The sequence below is a fragment of the Rhinolophus sinicus genome, linkage group LG06 (assembly GCF_036562045.2).
Source record: "Rhinolophus sinicus isolate RSC01 linkage group LG06, ASM3656204v1, whole genome shotgun sequence".
NCBI lineage: Eukaryota > Metazoa > Chordata > Mammalia > Chiroptera > Rhinolophidae > Rhinolophus > Rhinolophus sinicus.
Window position 1 is genome coordinate 153439277 of NC_133756.1, and position 24052 is coordinate 153463328.

The following is a 24052-nucleotide window of genomic DNA, read 5'->3' on the forward strand; positions in this document are numbered from 1 at the left end:
AGCGACCTGCGGTTCGCCGGTGCACATTCCACACGCAGCCCAAACGCTCTCGCTGTTTCAAAGACCCCCCTCTTGACTCCTTTCTTTTTTTAAGACACTTTAAACAATTGGTCAGAAAGACTTACATAGAAAGGCGATCAACTTTTGTGGGAATCTCGAAAAGGAAAGAGAGTAAATAGGACGTTCATGTGCAGCGAAAGTGCGGTTGAGGTTACACAGCTGTATTTCCCCCGTAGCCCCCTTCTTCCCCCGCCTACACCGAAGCGGATGAAAACAAACACTAACGATGGCGGCGCCGGGAAGCGACCGGCTGCTGGGGTTAAGGCAGGAGTGATCGCTTGAGCTGCGAAGAGACCCTTGAAGAGCTCCGATCGACGGAGTGCGACAACTCGCTCAGTCCTGAGAGCGAGACACCCAGGGCCTGCGAGCCACGAGCCTTCTGTCGCGTGAGGTATCTGCCTGCGACCCGTGCTGTCACTGCAGCTCCGGAGCGCGGAACCCTCAGCCAGGAGGCGCAGCCGGCCGGCCCGAGGCCCCGGCCTTCGTAATGAGAGCCCCGAACCACTCTCTGTGTCGCAGCTTCGCAGGTACTAACTTTAGAGGGAATACCCCCACATCTCTCGTCGCCCCCGGGTGGGAGGCTATGGATCTGCGGCCTGTCGGGTCCCTCTTTTGGGAAGCTGAAGCCGACTAGCCGCAGTTCAGCCCCATGAGCTTTGGGAAGTCGGGTTGGTGTAGGCCCCTTTGGCCCTTAATTGTTCCCAGTCTTTACAGAGATCCCCAGAGCTTTCGTCTTTACTTTCTCAGTTCTTGGGTTAAGTCCTAAAGCTTTTTGGAGATAATTTGTAGGTTCATAACTCTGGGGTTGGGTACAAGCGTGAGTGAGGTAGGTTTTCATTCAATCAAGATCTGTTGAGTGCCACATATGTACTCCGCGTGTAGGTGAGGGTGACTGTTGACTAGTGAAAAAAGTGACCCAAGGTTCACGGCTATCTTCTTACTGGCAGTGGAACGACTCGTGGAAACCTGCGATCCATTCTCATTAAATAAATCTCTGGGTAAGTGGCTAAGCACCTTCTTGGGTTCATCATTAACTCATGTCAGTTTTCACTTTCCCAGTCAATTAGTTCCCAGTTTGCCGGGTCAATTCAGCTTAGCATCTCACTTTCACTTTCAGTGTTTCTTCCCCTTCTGGCCATCCCACCATCAGAGAGAGAGAGAGAGAGAGAGAGAGAGAGATTATAAATGAATGAATATGAAAGGAATAAAGTACCTATTTTCTCATTATGCTTAGTTTCAAACTCATCTCCTAAGGTGGTAGAATTTATTGAACACATTCAATGGAAGATGTGCAATCATAAAAAACAACAGAATGTCCCTTTACACTAAATTAAATTAAAGGGTTTTTTGTGTGTTGTTTTGTGAGTGTGCTTTTCGTGTGTAGATAATGTGGCTCTAACTAAATTACACATTTTTTTGTTTTGTTTCAACTCCATTTTTCAGCTGGGCAGAAGTCATAAATGCTTGTGGAATGGAATCCTGAGTTAACAATATTTTTAATACACAGTGGATGATGAATAAGTGCTGAAGCAAGTGTTCCATATACTGATCTGCAAAATAAGAGGCATGTAGTTAATTCATGTGCTATTTTCAAATTGTACCCCTTTGGGTATAAAATTAAGAAGGCTATAGCAACCTGAGATTTACATTTCATAAAAATTGCAAGCCACTGGGTTTTCCATTACTGTACTTAACAGTTCTTATTGTATACTGTATTTTTTCCTCAAGAGTGGTTATTAAAATTGAAGCAAAAACTGTAGATCTTCAGCTACTAAACACTCCAAATTATGTCATTTTATTTAAAAACTAAATCAGCGGGACACAGTGGAGTCCTACCATATACGCATACTGGAATTGTACTGTATGGAAGGGGGAGCAATAAATCTTTTTTTCCATTGTCTTTCCTGCCCCCATCCACCTAACTGTATTCACTTATGACCTCCAAGACTCAGAGCAGGGTGTCCATAGAATAAATGCAAAAATAGCCCAAGACATTTAACTTTCGAACTTCCAAAGAGCCACATCCCTACTATGTGACTGATTTTTCAAGGTTAATTTTGACTAGTCAGAAAATGCTCCCATTGTAGCATTTATTGCACCCACTCAATAAGGTGCATTTTCAATACTCTGCAATTATATTTTGCTCAAGTGGGAGTAGAAGGTATTTATTTCGGAATCTTTATCTGGAGAGAAGTTATTTAATCTTAGTAATGCCTAGAAATCCCTCAAACTTCATTTTAAAATATTTCTTTCCTTTTAAAATACTTTTTACTTCATCATAGAGGAGATGGATAATTATATGCATAACACTGGGCTGGCTAGATTCAGAGATGAAGAGTATAATTTAAAAATTTCTCACTGTTATGATTTTATTATTCAACTTAAGTTTTTTGGTGTTTTTTTTTTGAATGGAAGAAAAGTATAGAGACTCACTGATGAAGAAATGCAGGCTGTTCAGCTAATATTTGAGCTACCATATTGCTTAAGACTTTTTGACTCGTACTTTGACTTGAGAGTCTTAAAGTATATACACTTGACTAAAAGTTTATTCTTGAACAAAGCTTACCTAAACTTTAGGTGTGGATGGTTTGGAAGTAATTTCCAACTTGAGGTGTTGAGCTGAGTAAGATGAATTTCCATAAGGCATCATTTTTTCCTGCATATTTAATAGAAGAAAGGGTGCGTGGGGTTGCTGGTCCTTGCTTCCTCTGTCAATTGTGGAGACCAGTAAAAACTGTAAGTAGTCCCTGATAGGGTAAAGGCAGTGTAGCCAGGAATAATGCAAAGGAGGTTATCTCATCCTTGTTGCCGAGGGGGAAATGAAGAAATTTTTCTTAAGGTTGGGTTTTAAATCTTAAAAGGATTTTAAATCTTTAAAGGGATATAAAATTAGTTTTAAATCTTTAAAAGAATTTTAAATCCTTAAAGGGATTTAAGATTAAATTTAATTAGTTGTTTTTAAGTGTAGAGTAAATGTGGGCTAGTTCATTAGTGAAATCCTCTAAATGCCAGTGTAGGTGGCACAGGAAATTTGTCTTGCCCTTGTTGGGGCCCCCATCTGCCCTTGGTTACAAGAAAAAGGATAAGATTGTGAACCACCACTACTTAGAAAAGCAGCTCAATTAACATACACAGTAGACTGTCATCAATCATATTTTCACAGTAAAAGTAAAGGTAAATAAACTATTTATAGAAGTGATAACTTCGTATTATTGTTATTTTGGAAAATGCTACTTTCACTTTTGACTTGATTCATAGAAATGTGAAAGAAATACAGTCAAAATCATTTTATATTCTTTTCAGTTTTAAGGTTCCTTCCCGTTCCACAATTCTTTCTGTATTGCCCACAGCTATTAGGTTATTAGGAGAGAGATTATGTTAAGAAATATTTGTTGAGATTTAGATGTCCTCTTTTAAAAATCAGCTTAACGGTGTTTTTGCCCCTTAATCTATTTCTGTTGGAATTTTCAAGAAACTAGATATTGGCCTTATTCTTTGGACTGGTTTTTAAATTGTTCCTAGTTAATTAAGCATGGCTTTTATCTTAATTCCTACCTCCCATTTTCTTTGGTTTATTTTTATTTTACTTTCTGGTTTCTTAAACTGAATACTTATTTAAGTCCTTTTTAATTACAAAGACATTTAAGGATATAAATTTTCCTCTGAATTCCCCTTTTGCTGTATCCTATTTGTTTTGTTGTCAAATAGTCTGCATTTTGTTAAGTTCTAGATAATTTGTAACTTTGGTTTTTATTTCAGTGTTTGTAATAAAATCTTAATGTGTATGCGGTTAACTTTCATTGTATATTTCTAATGTATTGGATTATGGGCAATAACGTCTTAGAAACATTTTTTTTTATGGTCAAGAGCATGATCAATCTATAGGGTCCCTTGAACCTGAAAGAAGAATGTGAAAGGTAGAGTTGTATAACTAAAAGCTTTATTGAGCATCTCATATGTGGCAAGTACTCTTTACAGAAACCATCGCATTTACTCCTCACCACAATCCTATGAAGTAGGTATCATTATTTATCAGCATTTTACGAAAAAGGAATGTGAGCTACAGAAAGACCGACTGACTTGCCCTATGCCACTACATGTATATTAGACTGGTTTTATTATTCAGAGCCTCTATATTTTTGTATATATCTACTTGAGTTCTCAAATAGGTCAAATAGGTACGTTGAATCTTCAGGTATTGTTTTGGTTTTATCAAGCTTTCCTAGTATCTCTAGGAATTTTTGCTTCATGTATTTTATTGCTATATTGCTTATATATAAAGGTTTATGGCCATTATATTTTCAGAGATTATCATTTCTTAGTATCTCTTTTAATCTAATTTCATCACTTTTGGCTTGGAATTCTGTTATAAATATTGCCACTTCTGCTTTCTTTTGTCTTCCTCTTTTTTTTAAACTGAGTATATCTGCTTATTTCTTTATTTTCAAAACTTTCTTTGTAACTCTTTTAGGTAGGAAGGTGATTTCAATTGTTTAAACTTTTCTATTTTGTTTCTCGTTTGTCTACAAAGAACTTGCTAAATGGAAAAAAAAGTATATTTATAATTTAATAATAAGTCTGATGCCTGAAAGTGGGGAAATTACTGTTTTATTCTGTTTGCATTTGAACTTCTACTTAACTATTTTTTCTTGTTAACTGTTCCTAATTTATCATATTGAACTTTTTAAACCTGAACCCAAGACATTAAAAAACTCTATGTTAAAAATTGGAAGACATAGAAATTATTTTTGCCGCAGTTGATGTTAACTTCCCAGTTTTAAGGGCTGGAGATATTATCTAGAACCATTTTTGTATAATCTCTTGCCAATTATTCAGTTGTTTCTTTGAAATTATTTGCCCTTTCCTTCATTTTTTTGACAATGCCACCTTAATCCATTGTGTAAATAATCCCACATGGTGGGATTACTGAAATAGCTTCCAAACTGGTCTCTCTGCTTCTAGTCCCTTTACTTCATCTCCCCCTCTCTATATTCAAATTGGTGTCCCTAAATCTTCACCTAAAGGAGAATCTACATTGACTCCCTACTAATCTAATAGAGTCTCTTTCATTCACTTTCATTACTCCCGAAGTAATCTGGCCAGACCATACTTATCCACTTTATTTATCTATGTTTACCTCTTTGGGTCATTTGGATTCGTCTCTGTGAATGGCTAGTTTATTTTGCTATGTGCCAGATATTGTATATAAAAAAGTGTAGAGATAATTTGCGGGCTAGGATATTATTTTCTTTCAGGATGAAATCATGTATGTTGCTGGCAGAGGCTAAAGGCAGACTTTATCCCACATTATTGAAGCTGAGAGATGTTTTTAAACTTTCATAATAAAAAATTTTTTAAAGTTAGATTGAAGTCATACAGATTACAACTACATTTAATTGTTTTCTGAGACAGAAAAAAATCCACTGTTTTTATAAATTAAAAAATAGCATATTTATTTGTGTTGTATATTATGTATTAAAAGGGAAAGGAAGAGCAGAGCAGGACTGTGAAAACAAAGAAATACTTAGAGAAAAAGGAAAAGAAGACCCATGTGTAATAGCTGTACTCTCTCTTTTATGTATTTAACGAGTTCACAAGTAAGCATCTTTCTTCTTAGCTTGCCCACTCTTCTATCTCAGATGTGTAGTCTATTGTCTTGTTCTTTTGAGTTCTTGGTGTTTTATTTCCATGTACAGTCTGTAAAAAATTTTTTTAAACTTTTATTTATTTTGAGACGCTTTTTCCAGGACCCATCATCTCCAAGTCAAGTAATTGTTTCAATCTAGTTGTGGAGGGCGCAGCTCACAGAGGCCCATGTGGGGATCGAACCGGCAACCTTGTTAAGAGCACTGCTCTCTAACGGACAGCTAACCGGCCACCCCCAGTCTGTAAATTTTTAAATTATGAATTCATCTAACTAAAAGTTAGGAGGAAGTGTTGACCGTGGCCAGGAAGCATGCTCTTGATGCAAGACTGTGAAATCTCCCCAGGCTCTTTCAGGCATGCTTCTGCCTGTTTCTAGGGGTTTCAGTGGTTTTGGACCACGTTTTAAGTTAATTTCTTGTCTTTTGGTTTCTTTACCATGCATGTAGGTAGTGTACTTTTGCATCTTATATCTCTGTACTTTACTGACTTATGCTTTTTAAGTTTTGAGAATGATTTGCCTATCTCCAAACTTTGTCATGATGGATGGCAAATCTATTGATTCTGTAGGAGTCTTCTGGCTTCTGTGATCAAGGAGCACTTGGCTCTGGGGTTTTATGCAGGGACTGGGTTTCTACCTACCCGTAAGATTAAGGTCGTGCCCCCCACCCCCACACTTATTCTCGTGTTCTTTAGAAGGACCTGACCTTGCTCTCCATAGGCCTCAGCTGCCTGGCATCACATTTCTCATGTCTGTGGCTTTCACTTACCTTTTTTTCTGGAACCTGGGATTTCTCAATATTTCTGTTTCAGCTGTGTATCAAAACCTTTATATTGTCATATTTTATCTGCATTTTTATGTACTTGTAGGTGGGAGGGATGACAACATCCGTTCAGTCTACCTTCTTTTTATTTTTTTTTTTATTGGGGAAGGGGAATAGGACTTTATTGGAGAACAGTGTGTACTTCCAGGACTTTTTTCCAAGTCAAGTTGTTGTCCTTTCAATATTAGTTGTGGAGGGTGCCGTTCAGCTTCAAGTTGTCCTTTCAGTCTCAGTTGTGGAGGGTGCAGCTCAGCTCCAGGTCCAGTTGCCATTGCTAATTGCAGGGGGCACAGCCCACCATCCCTTGCAGGAGTCGAACCAGCAACCTTGCGGTTGAGAGCCCACTGGCCCATGTGGGAATCGAACCGGCAGCCTTCAGAGTTAGGAGCATGGAGCTCTAACCGCCTGAGCCACCGGGCTGGCCCCATCAGTCCACCTTCTTGTTGGATGTTCCCCTTATGTTTATCATGGCACAGTGTGTTGAACTCTTTGCCTATTTACTCTAAGGCAAGGATATCCTGCGATGGGATCTTGGAAGTATGGCCAGAGCAGTCATTCAGATATTGGAAAAATTGTATTTGAAATAGGTCCACCAGGAGACCTAATTTGGAAAACTTGTATGCTGGGTGAAAATTAGTTAAGTTCTCCACCCTTATTTATTTATCTTTACCCATTCATTTGATGAGAATGGAGTTTGTTAATTAAAAACAATTTTTAAAAAAATGTCAGATCTGCACAAAAATTGTAAGACTATTCCAGTGAACTCTCATGTATTCTTCACCTAGATTCATGCATTATTCACTGTTTGCCACATTGCTCTACTTTTCTCTATGTATCATATACAGTATAATATAAGATCTAGAATATAGATCTTACTTTTTTCCTTTTTCTTTTTTTGCTGGACTGATGAAAAGTTACTTGTATCTTTTAAGAACAGAGCATGGGCCAAGTGTAATTGTATCGAATTCAAGCACTTTAACACTGATGTAATATAGTTATCTAGTATCATATGTAGTCAGTATTCAAATGTTGCCGGTTGTTTCAATACTATCTTTTATAGCAACATTTGTTTAAAGTCAGAATCAAACATTGCATTTAGTTGTCATACTTCTTTAATCGCCTTTATTTTAAAACAGTTCTTCAACCTTTGTTTTTCTTTCTTAAGATTGACATTTTTGAAGAGTACAAGCTCATTAGTTTGTAAAATGTCTTTAAATTTAAGCTCATCCAATTGCTTCTTCATGGTTAGATTCAGATTATACAAGTTTAACAGGAATGCTACATAAGTGATATATCTTCGCACTACATCGTATCAAGAGGGGTATATCATTTTTTCTCTCGTTGGTATATTTCTTTAGTTACTTTGCTAAGATTGTGTCTACCAGACTTCCCTTTGTAATTAATAAGTAATCTGTGGGAAGATTGTGTAAATACCTTATTTGCCAACAAACTTTCACCCAGTGGTTTTATCATAGTTCTGTTATTATACATGTACTAATTTGCAACCTACTGTAAAGAAGTATTTAACCTTCTCCCCGATTTATAGTACAGCTGTCTTTGAAACCAGTGTTGGGGGAAATGTGAAAATCTTTGCTGTAGAAAAAAATGTCTATGGTGAGAAAAGATTGTCTCTGCTCTTCCACTGTTAGCTGGAGAAGCAAATGTAAAATTGTGAGTTTTAATTTCAGTGCTCCTCAGACTTACATATTCTTGCATGATAAACATGCATTTAAAAGCACTTTATTGGTACAAAGTGTTATTTAAATGCTTACCGATCTTGAAAATAATGTTTGTGTTGAGCATTTGTCAGCAAGCTTGTTTTTTAAATTGCAGACAAAATATCCTATTATCTTTGTAATAGTTTTGAGGTTATATGTTGTAGTTTGTGTGAATAGAAACAGGCATTATATATAAATATGAAAACAATATTGTTAATATGCCAGGAGCTGTTACTCAAAACAAATGAATTTGGTTAATAATATTCATCCTGAAAATAAATCAAGGAAATGTTATCTCTTCAGTATTAAATTAGTTCCATATATAAATTTACTTTTTAAAAAAATGAAGTTTATCAAAAGAATTAGAAGACAAGCCACAGACTGAGAAAAAATATTTGCAAAAGACACATCTGATAAAAGACCATTATCCTCATAGATACAGACAACAGAATGGTGATTACCAGAGGGGAAGGGGCCTTGGGGGAGGGTGAAGAGGGTAACGGGTGTCAAATATATGGTGATGGGAAAAGACTAGACTTTGGGTGGTGAGCACACAGTATACAGATGTTGTATTATATAGTTCTACCTCAGAAATGTATATAATGTTATTGACCAGTGTCACCCCAGTATATTTAATTTAAGAAATTGAAATAAAGACTTGTATCTAAAACAAAGAGCTGTTAAAACACAACAATACAACAAACAACCCCATTAAAAAATGGGCCAAAGACCTTAACAGATGCCTCATTGAAGCTCTATGAGTGGCAAAGAAGCACATGAGAAGATACTTAGCATCATGTGTCATTAGTGAAATACAAATTAAAATAGCAACGAGATACTACTGCACACCTATCAGAGTGGCCAAAATCCAAACCCTTGACCATCAAATGCGGTGGAGGGTGTGGAGCAACAGGGACTCTCGCTCAGTGCTGGGGGGGTGGCAAATGTACAGCCACTTGAGGAGACAGTTGGAAGGTTTCTGACAAAACTAAACATACTCTTCCCATGTGGTCCAGCAATGGCTCTCCTTGGTATTTACCCAAAGGAGTGGAAAACTTGCCCCAGCACGAGATCGGAGGCTCCTCTGGAGAAATTCAGTGTCCTCGGAAAAACCTCTGTATCCTGACACTTGAAGTTTTTTTTCAATTGAGGGGGGTTGGGGGCAGCTTGTTCCTGATGACCCTCTGTGAGCGCGACCCATTTACCAGCCTCACTCAAAATGCCCTGAGTTTCTTTTTGGTTCCTCATGCTCAAGTGTGAATGAGATCACCAAGGACCACCAGTTCACTTGAACACCTCTAATGTGGCTGCCAGTGTTTTTCAAGCTCAATGAAGCAGGGGGCTCCAGAGGTGGGAGTGGGAATGTCTCATACAGACTTTGATAACTGAAGTCCAGTAAGTTTTTGATTCCATGTTTCCGAACAGTTAATGCATGTCCAGTCTTCTAAACTTAGGGAGGAAGGGCAGTGCTGGCCTGAGTGGGTTCCTGAAGGGAGTGTGGGGCCCGGAGTGAGGTCTGTTTCTTCTATGGGCTTTCAGATCACCCTCCTGTCCAGCCCTATCTGCCACCTCATTTGAGATATTTGGTACCTGTAATTCCTTAGCCTTTCTTGGGCTCTGTGCTTCAGAGGAACTTGCTTCGTTTAGCGTTTCCCCCTCTGGTGGCTTGGATATCAGCGCTGCTCTGCTCAGTTAGCTATTTCTTCTGCTTTCCATCTTCCAGAACTTTGATGTTACTCTCTCCATGCCCATTTCCTGTCTGTGTTTGTATGCTTTTTAAGCACCCCTTCTCTTGTCATTTCAGTGTTATAGGCACGAGCAGAAGTGAACATGGAGACCTTTATATTTAGCCAGTCTGTTCACTTTCCCCCCAATATTTTATTGACATCTTTCATTTGGTTATTTCCTCTTCTGGGTTTCTTTATAGCTTTTGTGTTTCTGTTCTTTTGATTGGGGATTGGGAAATTGAGATAAATGTTTTTTATCTGCCTGTGTAAGTAGAACTCGTGTTTTTTCATTTGAACTTAGCATTTCAATGTGAAAGTAAGTAAAAGATTTAGAGAACTTGCCTATCTAGTATCCAATTAACCTTAGCTAATTATATTACTTGCACTTGAGCAGTGTTTGTAGACTCTTCTGTCTAGTATTTGGATATTGGTGATTATCTACAGCCATTACATGGCAATGGGAGAATTCGTTTAATGTTATCTTTTTGTTGTTGTGTTAAAATACAAATAACAAAATTTACCACCTTAACCATTTTTAGTGTGCAGTTCAGTGGTATTACATACATTCACATTGCTGTGCAGCTGTCACCACCATGCATCCCCATAGCTCTTTTCATCTTGTATAACTGAAACTCTAGTACTATAAAGGGTTTATTAAACAACAACTCCCCATTTTCTCCTCCCCCCAGTTCCTGGCAACAGCCATTATACTTTCTGTCTCTATGATTTTGACTTCTGTAAGTACCTCTTAGAAGTAGAACCATACAGTATTTGTCTCTTTGTGACTGGCTTATTTCACTTAGCATAATGTCCTCAAGATTCATCCATATTCTAGTATGTGTCAGACTTTCTTTCCTTTTCAAGGCTGAGCAGTATTCCATTGTATGTACATACCACATTTTATCCATTATATTTTCAGATAATTGTTTTAAAACATTTTAACATGGTATAAGTCTATATGTTCTAAACACTTGGGAACCTCAAAGACTTATTTGTTATGAATTTATATTAATGAAAATGATGTGCAAGGAATGTTGTCAAATTGAAATTATTATTCAAGGCCCAGTAAACCAGTTTTGTTTTTTGTTAATTGTCTTAAGTCTTGAAGAAAGGTCTTGATTAAATGAGGTTATTAAACAAGAAAAGCTACAAGTAGTGAGTCCGGGGAAAATAGGTGTTGAAACTTGAAGAGAGAGCAATATTTGTGGGAAGCATTATGATGTATAAATGTTTTTTGACCTACTTAAACCATTTTAGGAAAGGTGACAGAAAAATTAATCAAATATATGTGGGTGGGAACCACATGGAATTTTTGGTAAATATAATATCTGAGATTATACATAGTAATTGGGTTAGGTCCCTAGGGCAAAAAATTTAATAAAGAAGGTAGTAACTGTTTCCCCGAAAATAAGACTTAACCGGAATATAAGCCCTAGCATGATTTTTCAGGATGACATCCCCTGAGCATAAGCCCTAAAGCATCTTTTGGAGCAAACCTTAATATAAGACCCAGTCTTATTTTCGGGGAAACAGAAGTAGCTGTGATGAACTTACATATTCAGCACATGATCCAGAAAGGGACAAGAAATGTGAAAGCTTGCAGAAGAGTTTGCTGTGACATCACTGAGAGACTAGAATGCTAAGAGGTAAAATGGCCTTGACTTGAACTAAATGGTAACAGAAAAGCCCAACTTGGGCTTAGTCCTCTAGCAGCTGATGAATAGTAGCCTTGAAACCCCTGCCATCGGGGGTCTCCACCCTTAATATACATCGTCATTTTATCAGTTATAAAATGTTGGTGTCGGGGCAGTGGTCTGCAAGTCTAAAGAAGAGAAAGTCAAATACATACATTGTCTGGCAAGAAGGCTCTCTAGACTCTTGACAAAATTCAAACCTGCTTGCCTCTGGGGAAGAGAAGGAGCTATGAAGCTCATAGTGGGCTGGTGCGATTTGAGCTTCCTACAATGCTCTCCTTTTAGGATGGGCAATGTGTTGATTGCTTCTCATTTGTCTACTTGGCAGTTTTATTTCTCAATGAATTGGATTTATAGTTAAAAGCTGTCTCTTATAACTGAAGTTGTTCCTAAAACCTTGACTGAATTAAGAAAATTAGTTTCCTGAGCATGTACATTCATGGACTAGACCCTAGTCCAGGATTATTTGCTATTTTCAGTGACCAAGATCTTACCCGAAAGTGCGAGCAAGCCTCTGGTTACCTTATCAAAGTCATTTCACCTATTTTCCCTGCTAATTTTCATGGAGTCTTGAAATGCAGAATGAGGAGTTTGCCAAAAGTTCTGGAGCAGCGGAGCAACGTGATGGTACACTGCTTTAGTAAGATGAGCCTTTGAGCAGTTTGCCTGAGGCTTACAGTATAATCTAGAAGATGCTACTGAGGGAAATTTACTTACAACCTCTTAGGTTCAGTAGCAGGGGGCCTCAAATTAAAGTGGCAAAAGACAGATTAGCAAGAGAAAAGACAGCTTATTAATGCCTGCAAAGTGTATATATACCACAGGACTGCACGGTGATGAATTACTCACAGATGGGTTAGAATTTGGGACTTACATGCCTGACTTAGTAGGAGAAAGGAGTAGGGAGAAAAGGCTTTTATGGAAAGAACAAATATGTTTCTTTAGGAAAGACAAATAGGTCTTTAGGAGAACAAATGGTAGATAAGAAAGTTTGTGGTAATAATAGTTTATGTAGGTACATCTTCTTCATGGCCGTGAAACTCCTCCAGAGAGGGAATTATGGTGGGTTTTCTCTTGGTCTCTCTCCTGGGAGTAGAAGCCAACCTGTAATGGGGATTTGTGGCCGTCCTCATTTCTCACACGTTTCTGCTTTTAGTTAGATAAGGGAAGCTCCAAGAAGGTTTCTACATCTGTTGAATCTCAAATGTCTTCATCCTAAAATAATCTTTATGCCATAGTAGCTTATTTTGGGATGGCACGTCCTGATCCCCTTCAAAGGTAAAGTAACTAACCAAGTGAATCTCTTCCAAATAAGAAATGAGACCTGGGTAAGGTAGTATCTATTGAAATGAATATGCAGCAAAAGAATTCAATTGTAGATCTTTTTTCATGTTTGTACCAAATTTCCCTTATTATTCCTTGGAGCACTCAAAGAAGGAATTTTGCAAAGAGCAAACCATAGGATAAACTTTATGTTAACCTGAAGTGAAAAAGCTGAAACGAGAGGAAACAAGTGGGGTCAAAGAACTGCAACTCAGGGAGCACAGATTCTAGCAGAAACCCAAATAGTGTCCTGATTACAGGGTGAAAGCAGAGTGTTTTTATGAGAAAAAGGAAAGGAATAATTACATGAAAAGAAGAACAAAAATTCCTCTTGGTGCTGGCAAGCTGAGCTACTCTTAGCTATAGGAGATTGGTTACTGATTCTATCTCCAGATAGAAAGTCCATAGTAATCAGTCCTTGTGATCAGTGTGTCAGCTTTTTTGCTGACTTTAAAAACTGTGTTTATAAAACAATTGTGATTTAGCTCAGTCCAAAGGTTTGACCTAGTTGAAAGTTTCAAGGAGCAAGATGAACAATGCAGTTCCTTTGGGATAGTTTCTCCAGCTCCATTTAAATATGGCTCCATTTATGTCATGTTTCACACATACTGTAAAAAATGATAAATTAGGCCCTAAGGGAAGCTCTAATGCCTGAGCGGTAACTATTTCCCCAGTGGAGACCTCACCCCTTTTGGCTCAATCACATTCTACTTACATAATCCTTTTAGTGCTTCCATGGATACAAGAAGTCAGGAGTCATTGTGCCACTATAACGTTTGCATTGGGAGACGCTCTGGTGGGGGGAACACAATTCCCCACTTGAGCATAAGAGTGGCACGGTCCTGCGCTCTTCTTACCTCAGATCATCGCAGTGCTGCCGCAGAGCCGGGAGCTGTTTAGCCCTAAAAGGCGTTTTTATTTTTTTAACATTTGTTAGTGTTCTTCTTAACCAGAATTAGGAAGGTCTGAGGGGGGTACATGTTTTAAGTGCTGTCAACATACAAATGATAGGCCCCCAAAGGCAAGTCCTTTATCATTTGGATCATTTCAGGCTTTCACCTGTTCTCCATCACACTGGACGGACTCCCCTGTGGTATCTTATTCTGACAGTTACTGCTGCCTCTCACAGGTGTTTTGTTTCTCCTTCGTTGGTTTCTTCCCCCTCCCTATAAATTCACTCAGATATCCCTGTCCTATGGGAAAAGCCTTTTAACAGAACAGCCTGAGCCCTTTTCTGTCTAACTTCTCAGAAATAGCTGAGTCCTTTCCTCACTACCACTCTAAGAAACCATCTTTTCAAAGGTCATTGGGCACACAGTGCTACATCCAGTGGCCTTTTTCTCACCTTTTGAGGATGTAGAAAAGCAGAATATGTCACCCCAAAATATGCCTCTTTGACATAAAAATTATTTTGAGCTGAAGGCAATTAAGCAGCAGCAAATGCAGGAAAACCTCTCTCTACTCTCCCCCCTTTCTGTGTGAAGGCAGGATATAGTCTCCTTTTACTGGAGACAGACTCCTGTTAGCCCAGGGAAGGCACCCGAGGAATCTACAAACACCTTACTCTGTCAGTCTCCTCCCGTACGCAGACCTTCCCACAGTGTGTGGCCCTTGGTGCCTAGAACTGCTTCTGTCCTTTCCTTTCCCTACAAATTTGTTGTTCTTGGTGGACAGTCCTGTATAAGGTGCAGTGCTGAGCCACCACTGGAAGTTATTTAACTTAATGTTTCTCCTGTGTGATTTGTGCTGCACATGTTCAAAAGCTGTTTTTCTCCTGTTAGTTTGTCTTTTTGTTAGAGCCCCAGGGTAAAGTTTTGCCTCCTCCACAAGAACTTTATATGGTTTGACCATCCCTTCAACCTTGAAAGTTTTGTTTCCCTTCGATTTCAGTGAAAACTGCTCAGAAATCATTTTGCCTCCTATTGGTATGATTAGTGCTTGCATTTCTCTTTATGATTCTTTTATGCAGATGTTACCCTAGGGTCTTTGTTATTTTCTTTTTTCTATTCTCTCCTTTGGTGATTTCGTCTACTGCTATAGTTTTAACTGTGTCTTCTTTTTTAGAACATCCACTTCTGTCTCCTTTAACCTCAGTCTTAACTTTTCCATTAGTTCCAGACTTGGCATTTTCAGACAGGTCTTCGGGTGTTTCTAATTCAGCCTATTAAAACTGACTGAAAATAATGAACCTCCACCCCAAACTTAAACCACATATAGAAATTAATTTGCAATGGTTCATGAATCTAAATGTGAAAGATAAACAGTAATGCTTCTAGGAGAAAATGTAGACTATTTTCATGACTTTGAGATAAAAAAAATTATTAGCAGGACACAAAAAAGGGCCAACCATCAAAGGAAAAGTTAATGAATTGGACTTATTAAAATCAAGAACCTTTGATCTTCAAAGGACTCCATTAGGGGCTACTACTCAGCAATAAAAAGAAATGAACTATTGACAAAGAACACAACATGGATGAATCTCAAAATAATTATACTGAGTGAAAGTCAAACAAAGCATATGTGTTATATGATTTAATTTCTGTAAGACTCTAGAAAATGCAGGTAGCGATCATAGTGATAAGCAGATCGGAGGTTGTGTAAGGATGTGGGGGCTAAGGAGGGACTGGAGGGAGAGATGACGAAAGAACGTGAGGAGACTTTGGGGAGAAATGGGCGTGTTCGCTATTTTGTGGGGATGGTTTTACAGTTATAAACATGTCAAAACTTATCAAATCTTACACTTGCAATATATTCTTTATTGTCAGTTATACCTCAAAAAATGCTGTTTTTAACGTGGAAATAAACAAAGACCACCCAAATGAGAAAGGCTATTTGTTCAGAGCTTATGGCAGAGACTTGAAGGCAGGGAGACCAGTGAGAAACTTGAGATAAAAGGGAAGGCTTCAGGTATGTTCTGATTTGGGGCTGTTGGCCTGGGGAAGCTGCAGGTGGCCTAGCCACAAGTGGGGGCATCCTATGGAATTGGTTGGGGTACATTTTTGGTTTTCTCTGGTTGGTCCTAAGTTGGAAGCAGGGACAAAAATTAAGGATGCTGTTATTCATTATTTTGGTGCCAGTTTTTACAAGGATTATTGTTTGACTTCCTGGCCTAGTTGATAGAGACAGTCTGGCTTCCCTGACTTGTTACTGTAGGTAGTAGGCCGACTTCTTGGACTAGCTAGTTGGTTTCCTGGGCTGGTTCCTGCAGGTTGTGGGTCAGAGCTCTATTTTTATAAATGTAGTCTGGCCATTGTCCATTAGTATAGTCAGACTCTCATGAAAAGAAACAGAGTCCATAAGAAAGGCAAAGCACCGACCAGGAGAAGATATTTGCAGTACATATCCAACGAAGTGCCTATATTTACTATGTATATTTTTAAAACTCCTACAATTCAGTAAGAAAAAGACAACTTAATTTTTTAAATGGACAATAGGCTTGAATTAGCACTTCACAAAACAGGATATCCAAATGGCTAATAAACACATGAAAAGGTGCTAGCAAGGGGAAATGCAGTCATCATTTAATCACTAATTTAATCATTAATTGTTTAATGCAAATTAAGTGAGATACTGCCTAATCCCTACCAGGATGGCTAAAATTAAAGAAATAGCAGTCCTAAGGGGTGTATAGATGTGGAGCAACTGGAACTTTCCTTTTTTTTCTTTTGCAGCTGGAAATTTCGTACCCTGCTGGTGGGAGTGTATATTGGTACAGATTCTGGAAAAACCATTTGACAGTGTCTAGTAAAGCTAAACATATGTATACTCTATCACCCAACATTAATATCCCTGCTTTATGTCTGAGCAGTGAGTATTTATGTGCATCAAAAGACTCACGCAAGAATATAACAGCTAAAAACAGGCGACAACCCAAGTGTTTATCAACAATAGAATTTATAAGTAGATTGTAGTAGATTCATAAAATGGACTGCTACATAGCAATGAAAAAGAATAAACTGCTACTTGTCGAATTATAAAAGAACCTTACATACATAATGTTGAATAAAAGAAGCTACACACAAAAGAGTTAATACTATTTGATTCCATTTATAAGAAATTCAAAACAGACAAAACCAATCTATGACAATAGCGGTCAGAATAATGGTTACCTTTTGGTGGGTATATTGACTAAGGAAACCTCCTAGATTATTGGAAATGTTCTATAACTTGATCTATATTGTGGTTATAAGGGTGTATACGTATAAAAATATTGAGTTGTATACCTAAGATTTGTGCATTTCACAACATGTAAGTTATAGCTCAATAAAGAACAATGGGTTGGGTTTTTTTTATACTTGTAGTCATTATTTCCTATTTGAACGCTCTCCTTTTGTGTACACCTTTCCTTAAAGCTAGCTCTCTCTCTGGTTTTTTGTTAACTGAAACCCCGTTAAACTTAAATCCTGTCAGTTCTTCCTTTAAATTATCTCCCATCCATACTATTTCCAAATCATGTCTGTACTAGATTTTCAGCCTTGACCAGAAGTCTGAATTATTGCCAAGGACCTAATTGGTTTCTCTGCTTTTCATACTCAAAACTGTTCTGCAGCGTGCCAGCAAAGCTGTGTTTCTCAAGCACCATTCATGACACTAGCACTCCGTGTTACTTCCTCTCCTCCAAAGCCCTGCCGGGGCTGCCATTTCTGGCGGACCAGAAGCGGGTCAGCGCTAGCATTGCACTCAAGACTCGCGTGGTCTGGCCGCAGCCGGCCATATCCTCCCCCATCCACACACAGTCCTTTGGAAAACAGGAATGCTTAATAGTTCCAGACTTATTTGGCTCTGTGTTGTTTATGCTCCTCTCTAGATAAATGCTGTTTTCTTCATACCAGCCCATTTCAACCCCCTGAGGGGGTTATGATGTGCTTGTGGAAATCCATGAACCCCCGAAATTAGACCCAAACGTTTCTATATATGTACATTTTTCGGAAAAAGGGGCTTGTCTTGCCATTAGAGTCTTAAAAGGGGTCCATACCCCCCCCAAGTTACACTGATTTAGTGGCCTTTCGAAGGAATGTAAATTAACTCATTTTATGTTTTAACAAAGTTTTTGGCTTATTAAAACTTAGTTCTCAATATGCTGTGTCTGTAATACAACTTTTTAAAATAAATAAGTTATATTTAAAGCTCAAAATTTCAGATTCAGATAAAATGGCTTATCCTTATCCATTTTTTAGATCCCTAAATTTAGCTCTTAGTGTAGAATTTATTTTTCTCAAAAGGTAGTGCCGTAATATTTTTTACTAATATTTTTCATTTTGGTATCTTTAGGTGGGGAGGGTTTCCCCCTCCTACATGACGATTCATACAGCTAGCAGACAATACCTTCTCTGTATGCTTTGATCTAGCAATCCCTTTGAAAAGATATTAGTCACATTTTACAGCTTTTTTCTTTCTTTCTTTCTTTTTTTTCTGTTTCAGATTCCTATAGGCAATGGAAACTGATCTGAATTCCCAGGACAGAAAGGACCTGGACAAGTTCATTAAATTTTTTGCCCTCAAGGTAATATATTCATTCTCTTGAGCCCAGAACTGTTAGAAATAACTTCTGTGCTTCTCCCTTTTTGGAAATATAGCATAACAGCTTGTAGCTTGCCCATTTTAAGGAATACTTCTGTCTGTTGTAAACCAAACTGTGAAGTTTGGGGGTGGTACTGGGGGTGTAACTAAAAAGCAGCTTCCAATTTTCCACAGCTACTTGTTCAAAAAATTTTTTTTGCAAGGCTGTTTGCAGAAATGTCAAACTATCACGCCAGGTTATTGGCACAGTCTGTTCCCTTGGGGTGGGAACAAAGACCGTGGACTGGAACGGACAGCATTTCAGGCATCTTTCCCTAAGCATCAACTAACTCGGAAATGTCTGACTTTCATTTATTGTTCCATTCTGGGTGAAGAGGGATTAAAACGGAATTTTGTATGCTTTAGAAGTTATATTTTCCTCATCTAAAAGTCATTTCTACCTCTATCACTCCTACTCAAACATTTGCCATGTAAGAACAATCCATGCAGTAGATTCTGGTTGTAAAATTAGTTGGAAGACTTCTGCCAGATGGGCCAAAAGATGAATAATTCTGGAACCCTTGGGTTAAATCTACTATGATTACATAAGTGTATGACAGTGAATATTTAAGCCTACGGTTGGACTTGTTTCTTTATGAAAGTCAGAGCCGCCATGTGCAACTTTCTTTCTGCCATGTTAGAACGTTACAGATTCCAAGCCCCAAAACTGTAATTCCTCTAATCGGTCGACACTATATCCTCAGGAATATTTACAGTATTCTTTTTGTGTAGTGTTTTTTTTTCTCTATCTTTTCTTGAATGTTTTAAGTTCCTAAAGTATAGTTGTGATCATTGGCATCTTTTTAACCCTGCCTTTGGAAGGGTTTTAATCCTGAGTGGGAGCCAAATCCCACTCGATGAAAATGTGAGACTTTTCATCTTTGATTTGTTTTTTGTTTGTTTGTTTTCAGACTGTTCAAGTGATTGTCCAGGCTCGACTTGGTGAGAAGATTTGTACTCGTTCATCTTCATCCCCAACCGGTTCAGATTGGGTAAAATTCCTATTCGTTGCTAAGGGGTATATACTGTGGTGTTTGTCACAAGGAATCACAGTGCAGCAATAGTATTACTAAATCATAACATTAAATATCTAATTCCATTTTATCCATTCACTTGGAAAGTATGTTCTTCATCGAATGTTAGTCCCAGGTTTATTTGATTCTTGGCTTTCTGCTGTGATAGGTGAAAAGCTTAGTCTTTAGAGAACAAAAATACCTCGTTACCTAATCTTTGTAATCGGTCATTAGCATTTTCAACCTGCATTTTGGTGCTTTGATGCAGAATATCTCTCATGGGGAAAGAAGAAGTGAATGAATGTCCTTAATTAGTCAAAGCAATGCCTGTATGACCCAACATACAGTCTGACTACTTTGTGTTCCCATAATGTTCCATGTGCATGTTTAACACAAAGTCCCTTTTGTTTTCTAGTTCAACTTAGCAATCAAAGACATCCCAGAGGTTACACATGAAGCAAAGAAAGCGCTGGCAGGGCAGCTGCCTGCCGTCGGGAGATCTATGTGTGTGGAGATCTCACTCAAGACTTCTGAGGTAAGATTATGGCCAGGATGGTGTCTCAACTTGGCACTCAAAGCTCTTTACACTCCGGTTCCAACTCAGCCCTGTTTCTGCCCCTTCTCTCTCTGAAGTTCTCATCATTCTCTAAGGAGGTGATGGTTTTTGTACTTATTCTTCCAACCACCTGGAAGAAGCTCTTCACCCTCATCTGCATATATCCCTATATATAACACCCTTCAAGACTCACGTGCTCTAAAAAATCTCCCCCTTCTAGAGGGAGAGGTAACTATTCTCTCTAGCTTTTGACGTACTTTGTTTATATTTGTTTCTAGAGTATAACTTCCTGTATTGTGATGTAAAAAAAACTTGGGAGGGGCAGCCAGTTAGCTCAGCTGGTTAGAGCAAGGTGCTCTTAACAACAAGGTTGCCGGTTCAATCCCCATATGGGCCACTGTGAGCTGCGCCCTCCACAACTAGATTGAAACAACTACTTGAATTGGAGTTGATGGGTCCTGGAAAAACACGCTTAAAATACATGAATAAATAGATTAATTAATTAATTAATTTCGTGCTCACCTTATCCACATTAGGATTGAGGCAAGTATTGTTACTTGTATGTTTATTAATCTAGTTCCACTACAAGACTGTGAGGCTGCACGGTATAATGAAAGGCAGATGGACTCTGGAGCTTCACAGACTCAAGTTCAGGTCCGAGCTGAGTGACTTTGGCCAAATTACTTAACCCCACCCCCAGCAACACCACCAGACTAACACAAGACTTCTCGTCTTGCAGGGCTGTAATATTTTCTCATCTAATCCTTATTTGTAAAGTGGCTAACAATCACATATAGTAGGCCATCATTATATGTTTCTGTTCATACTTTACACTTTTATTTTGGAGGTCAGCAGCTATGCCACATCTTATTTATCTTTGTAGTTCTTCAAATTCTTTTTGAAATGAGGCAGGAAGTAAATAATCATCTCTGTGCCTAACACAATGCCTGGGATGGCACGTAGTAGGCTCTCAATGAATTTTTTTTGAATGAGTGATGCCACTACTTAATGGAAACCACAGCATCAAATAAAACAACACGTCCTATTTTTCTTTATCGAATTACCAGTTTATAGTATATATTATTTTCCTTAGTGAGCTATAGGGAGTCCAAAAGGAATCCCTAGAAGAACTCTTTCTTCTCCCACGTATCTGTGAAATCTGACTATAAACTGCTCTGATTGCCCTAGAGAAACCATACCAACTTGTCTGGGATACTTCCCACCATCCAGTCATCCCCTGATTTTTGGGGAAAATTCACAATAACATTCAGAAATGATAGTATAATGAGAAGGCTATATGTTAAGGATACATACTCAAATTTGATTTAGAACAAGTGAAAGTTCTCTATTCCACAAACTAACCCCAGCTTACTCCCAAACCTAAAAGAATAGCCCTGTCCAACTGATTAATAAAAAGGTTACTTGTGTTCAAAAGTATGTGACTGTTCTTCTCACTAAGTGACACATTGAAGTGTTACAGGGTTGAGGGATTCTGGCTTTAGTCTTTTCTTTTTCTTTCCCACCCAGTAGACAGTCTGTTCAGAGTAACACAGAGAAAGACTAAATAGTTTGGCTGAAGACATCAGATAGCTAAAAAGATTTTTAAGTAAGGAGCTTGTTAAAGAATTCTTTAATTGTGGTTGTCACCTAAAAATACCCCCTGTAGAATTGGAGGGAAAGGCTCTCTCCATCATTGGAAGTATAGGCCTTTCTGAAAAGTAATTTGGATATCCACAGCAAAAGTCTTAGAAGCATGAATACTTTTGGATCTAATAATTCTAATTCTGGAAGTTTGCCTTAAGGTATGTGCAAAGTTTTAGTCTCAAGGCTGTTAAGACAATGTTTGTAGTAGTGAAAATTTAGAAACAACCTGTATGTCCAAGTATAGAGACACTGGATGAAATGATGGCCATATGGTAGAATAATATGCAACCATTCAAAGTAATGGAGAGTTTTTAATTATAAGGAAAATTCCATGTTGTATTTATTAGTTAAAAAAACTAAGTGACAAAAATAGTATATATAGTATAATCTCACTTTTATTTTAAAAAGTGGATAATTGGGTTATAAATTGGCATCTTTAGTGCCTCCCTCAAACCTTGTTACGACATTGGCGCATTACTCGTCTGATGTTAAAAAAAAAATTGTTATCTTTTTGCTTATTTGTACTTTCTAATATATTTTATTAGAATGACTGTATAGTCATTCTAATGACTTTGTAATAAGAAAAAAGAAGATGGAAAAAAAACTGAAATATCTTTCATTTGTACCATCTACAGGGAGATTCCATGGAGCTAGAAATTTGGTGTCTTGAAATGAATGAAAAGTAAGTACTCTGTCTTAGGATCCTTGGTTGTGGTAGCTGAGGATAAAGCAGATGATTTCGTGTGAAAAGCGGGGCTTTGTTTCAGTCATGGAGAGTGTTCTGACCACTTAAAACCAAGAGGTCTTTGCTACAATTTGCTTCATGCTTGGCTTCCAGCCCAGGCACAGAGATGACCTTCAGAGGGAGTGTCAGTCCAGAGAGACTCAGATACCACAGGGAAAGGAGCAGACAGAAAGCTGAAAAGGGTTTGTTGTTTTCCCACAGTACAGATAGTTCTCTGATTAAATCCTTTGGGAGCTCTTGTAACATGACTACTCTATTTTGTCTCTTTTCTGTGTGGCAGACATCCAATAAGATTTCCCCTCACTATTCCTTTTCACACACTGTGTTGGTCATGGATTAGAAATGCATGTTATTTCTCTCCTCCATTTTCTTCTTTCAAGGCAGATTAACTTACTTCCTGAGTGAAGCTTCAGTTTTCAAGAGGAGTATACATATAGGAAAATTAAGGAAATAGCAACACATCAAAAGAAAAATTTTAGTAATAAGTATATGTAGTGTGGGCATTTTTTAAAAAGTAGTCAGCAATTGCCAGGTTATAGTCCAAAATTTTAGTACCAAACACTTTCCTCCAGATTTCTTGTATAGAAATAGCCAGCTCATAAGATAATACATTGAAATTATGTTTGCACCTTCAATAATATAATTGCAACATTGAATTACTGTTTCTATGTGTGTTACTTTAGTAAGATAACTGCTTCAAAGATCTTTAGAAAGATCTTTAGAAAGATAACTGCTTCAAAGCTAGAAAAAATATATTGGGTGCCTTTTGGTGCTTTATCTCCCTGTGTATCAGAATTTATGAATAATGCTAACAAATTAATCTTAGTCACTAGATGGAAAATAACTAATAGCTCTATATCCTCTGCATTTCTGTTCTTTGTTTCGCATTAGTTGAATAGGAGAACTGATTGTGTCTGTGTGCTCCGCAGGTGTGATAAAGAAATCAAAGTTTCCTACACGGTGTACAACAGGCTGTCGCTGCTGCTGAAGTCTCTCCTGGCTATAACTAGGGTGACACCAGCTTACAGACTCTCCAGAAAACAAGGGCATGAATATGTCATATTGTACAGGTAAACAGCATGGCTGCTCGCTTGCTGCATGCGTCAGCCTCGTCACTTTGCATATTGTCTAACTGGCATTCGGGTGTTCTTCATGTATCCTGGAGTAAATTTTTGGACAGTGTAGCATGATTAGGTTATTTTAAGTACTGTACCAACATTCATATTATAGTGAGCTTTCAGTGAGATTAGAGGGTATCAAGCAAAATCTCTTTGGCAGTACTTCATTAACGTCGTTCCCGTGTTTGTGGCAGGAGTCAGCACGCTGGCCAGCAGACCACTTCACTCTATATATATACATATATATCGAATCATTATGTTGTACACCTGAAACTAATACTGTATCTAAATAATACTTCAATTAAAAGAAAACTAGTACATTTTAATCGTAGTCCCAGATCTATTTGCCAATTTTATTCATATATTCTTTATTTCCTGGTAGGTATACTTTAAAAACACATTGCAGGAGTGGGAAGAAGAACCTTAAA

General features: G+C 38.0%; 1 protein-coding gene and 1 non-coding gene across 13 annotated transcripts in view; both read left to right on the top strand.

The window, feature by feature from the left end:
• The first annotated feature begins 251 nt into the window (after window positions 1–251).
• ATG13 (autophagy related 13) overlaps window positions 252–24052 on the top strand; it is a 39147-nt gene continuing 15346 nt past the window's right edge. For 2 of the 12 annotated variants that reach the window (XM_019743603.2, XM_019743607.2), the window contains exons 1-6: window positions 271–587; window positions 18411–18492; window positions 19460–19540; window positions 19977–20096; window positions 22397–22443; window positions 23436–23576. In XM_019743603.2, coding sequence (XP_019599162.1) covers window positions 18424–18492; window positions 19460–19540; window positions 19977–20096; window positions 22397–22443; window positions 23436–23576 — 458 coding nt within the window. In that variant the 5' untranslated portion in view covers window positions 271–587; window positions 18411–18423. Of the gene's footprint in view, window positions 588–942; window positions 1059–1503; window positions 1625–18410; window positions 18493–19459; window positions 19541–19976; window positions 20097–22396; window positions 22444–23435; window positions 23577–24052 lie in introns of all 12 variants that reach the window. The other 10 variants (XM_019743617.2, XM_019743605.2, XM_019743604.2 and 7 more) reach the window with 10 other exon arrangements.
• Window positions 22148–22249, top strand: LOC141572600 (small nucleolar RNA U13). The gene has a single exon (XR_012497921.1). It is a non-coding gene; the product is annotated as a small nucleolar RNA U13 (small nucleolar RNA).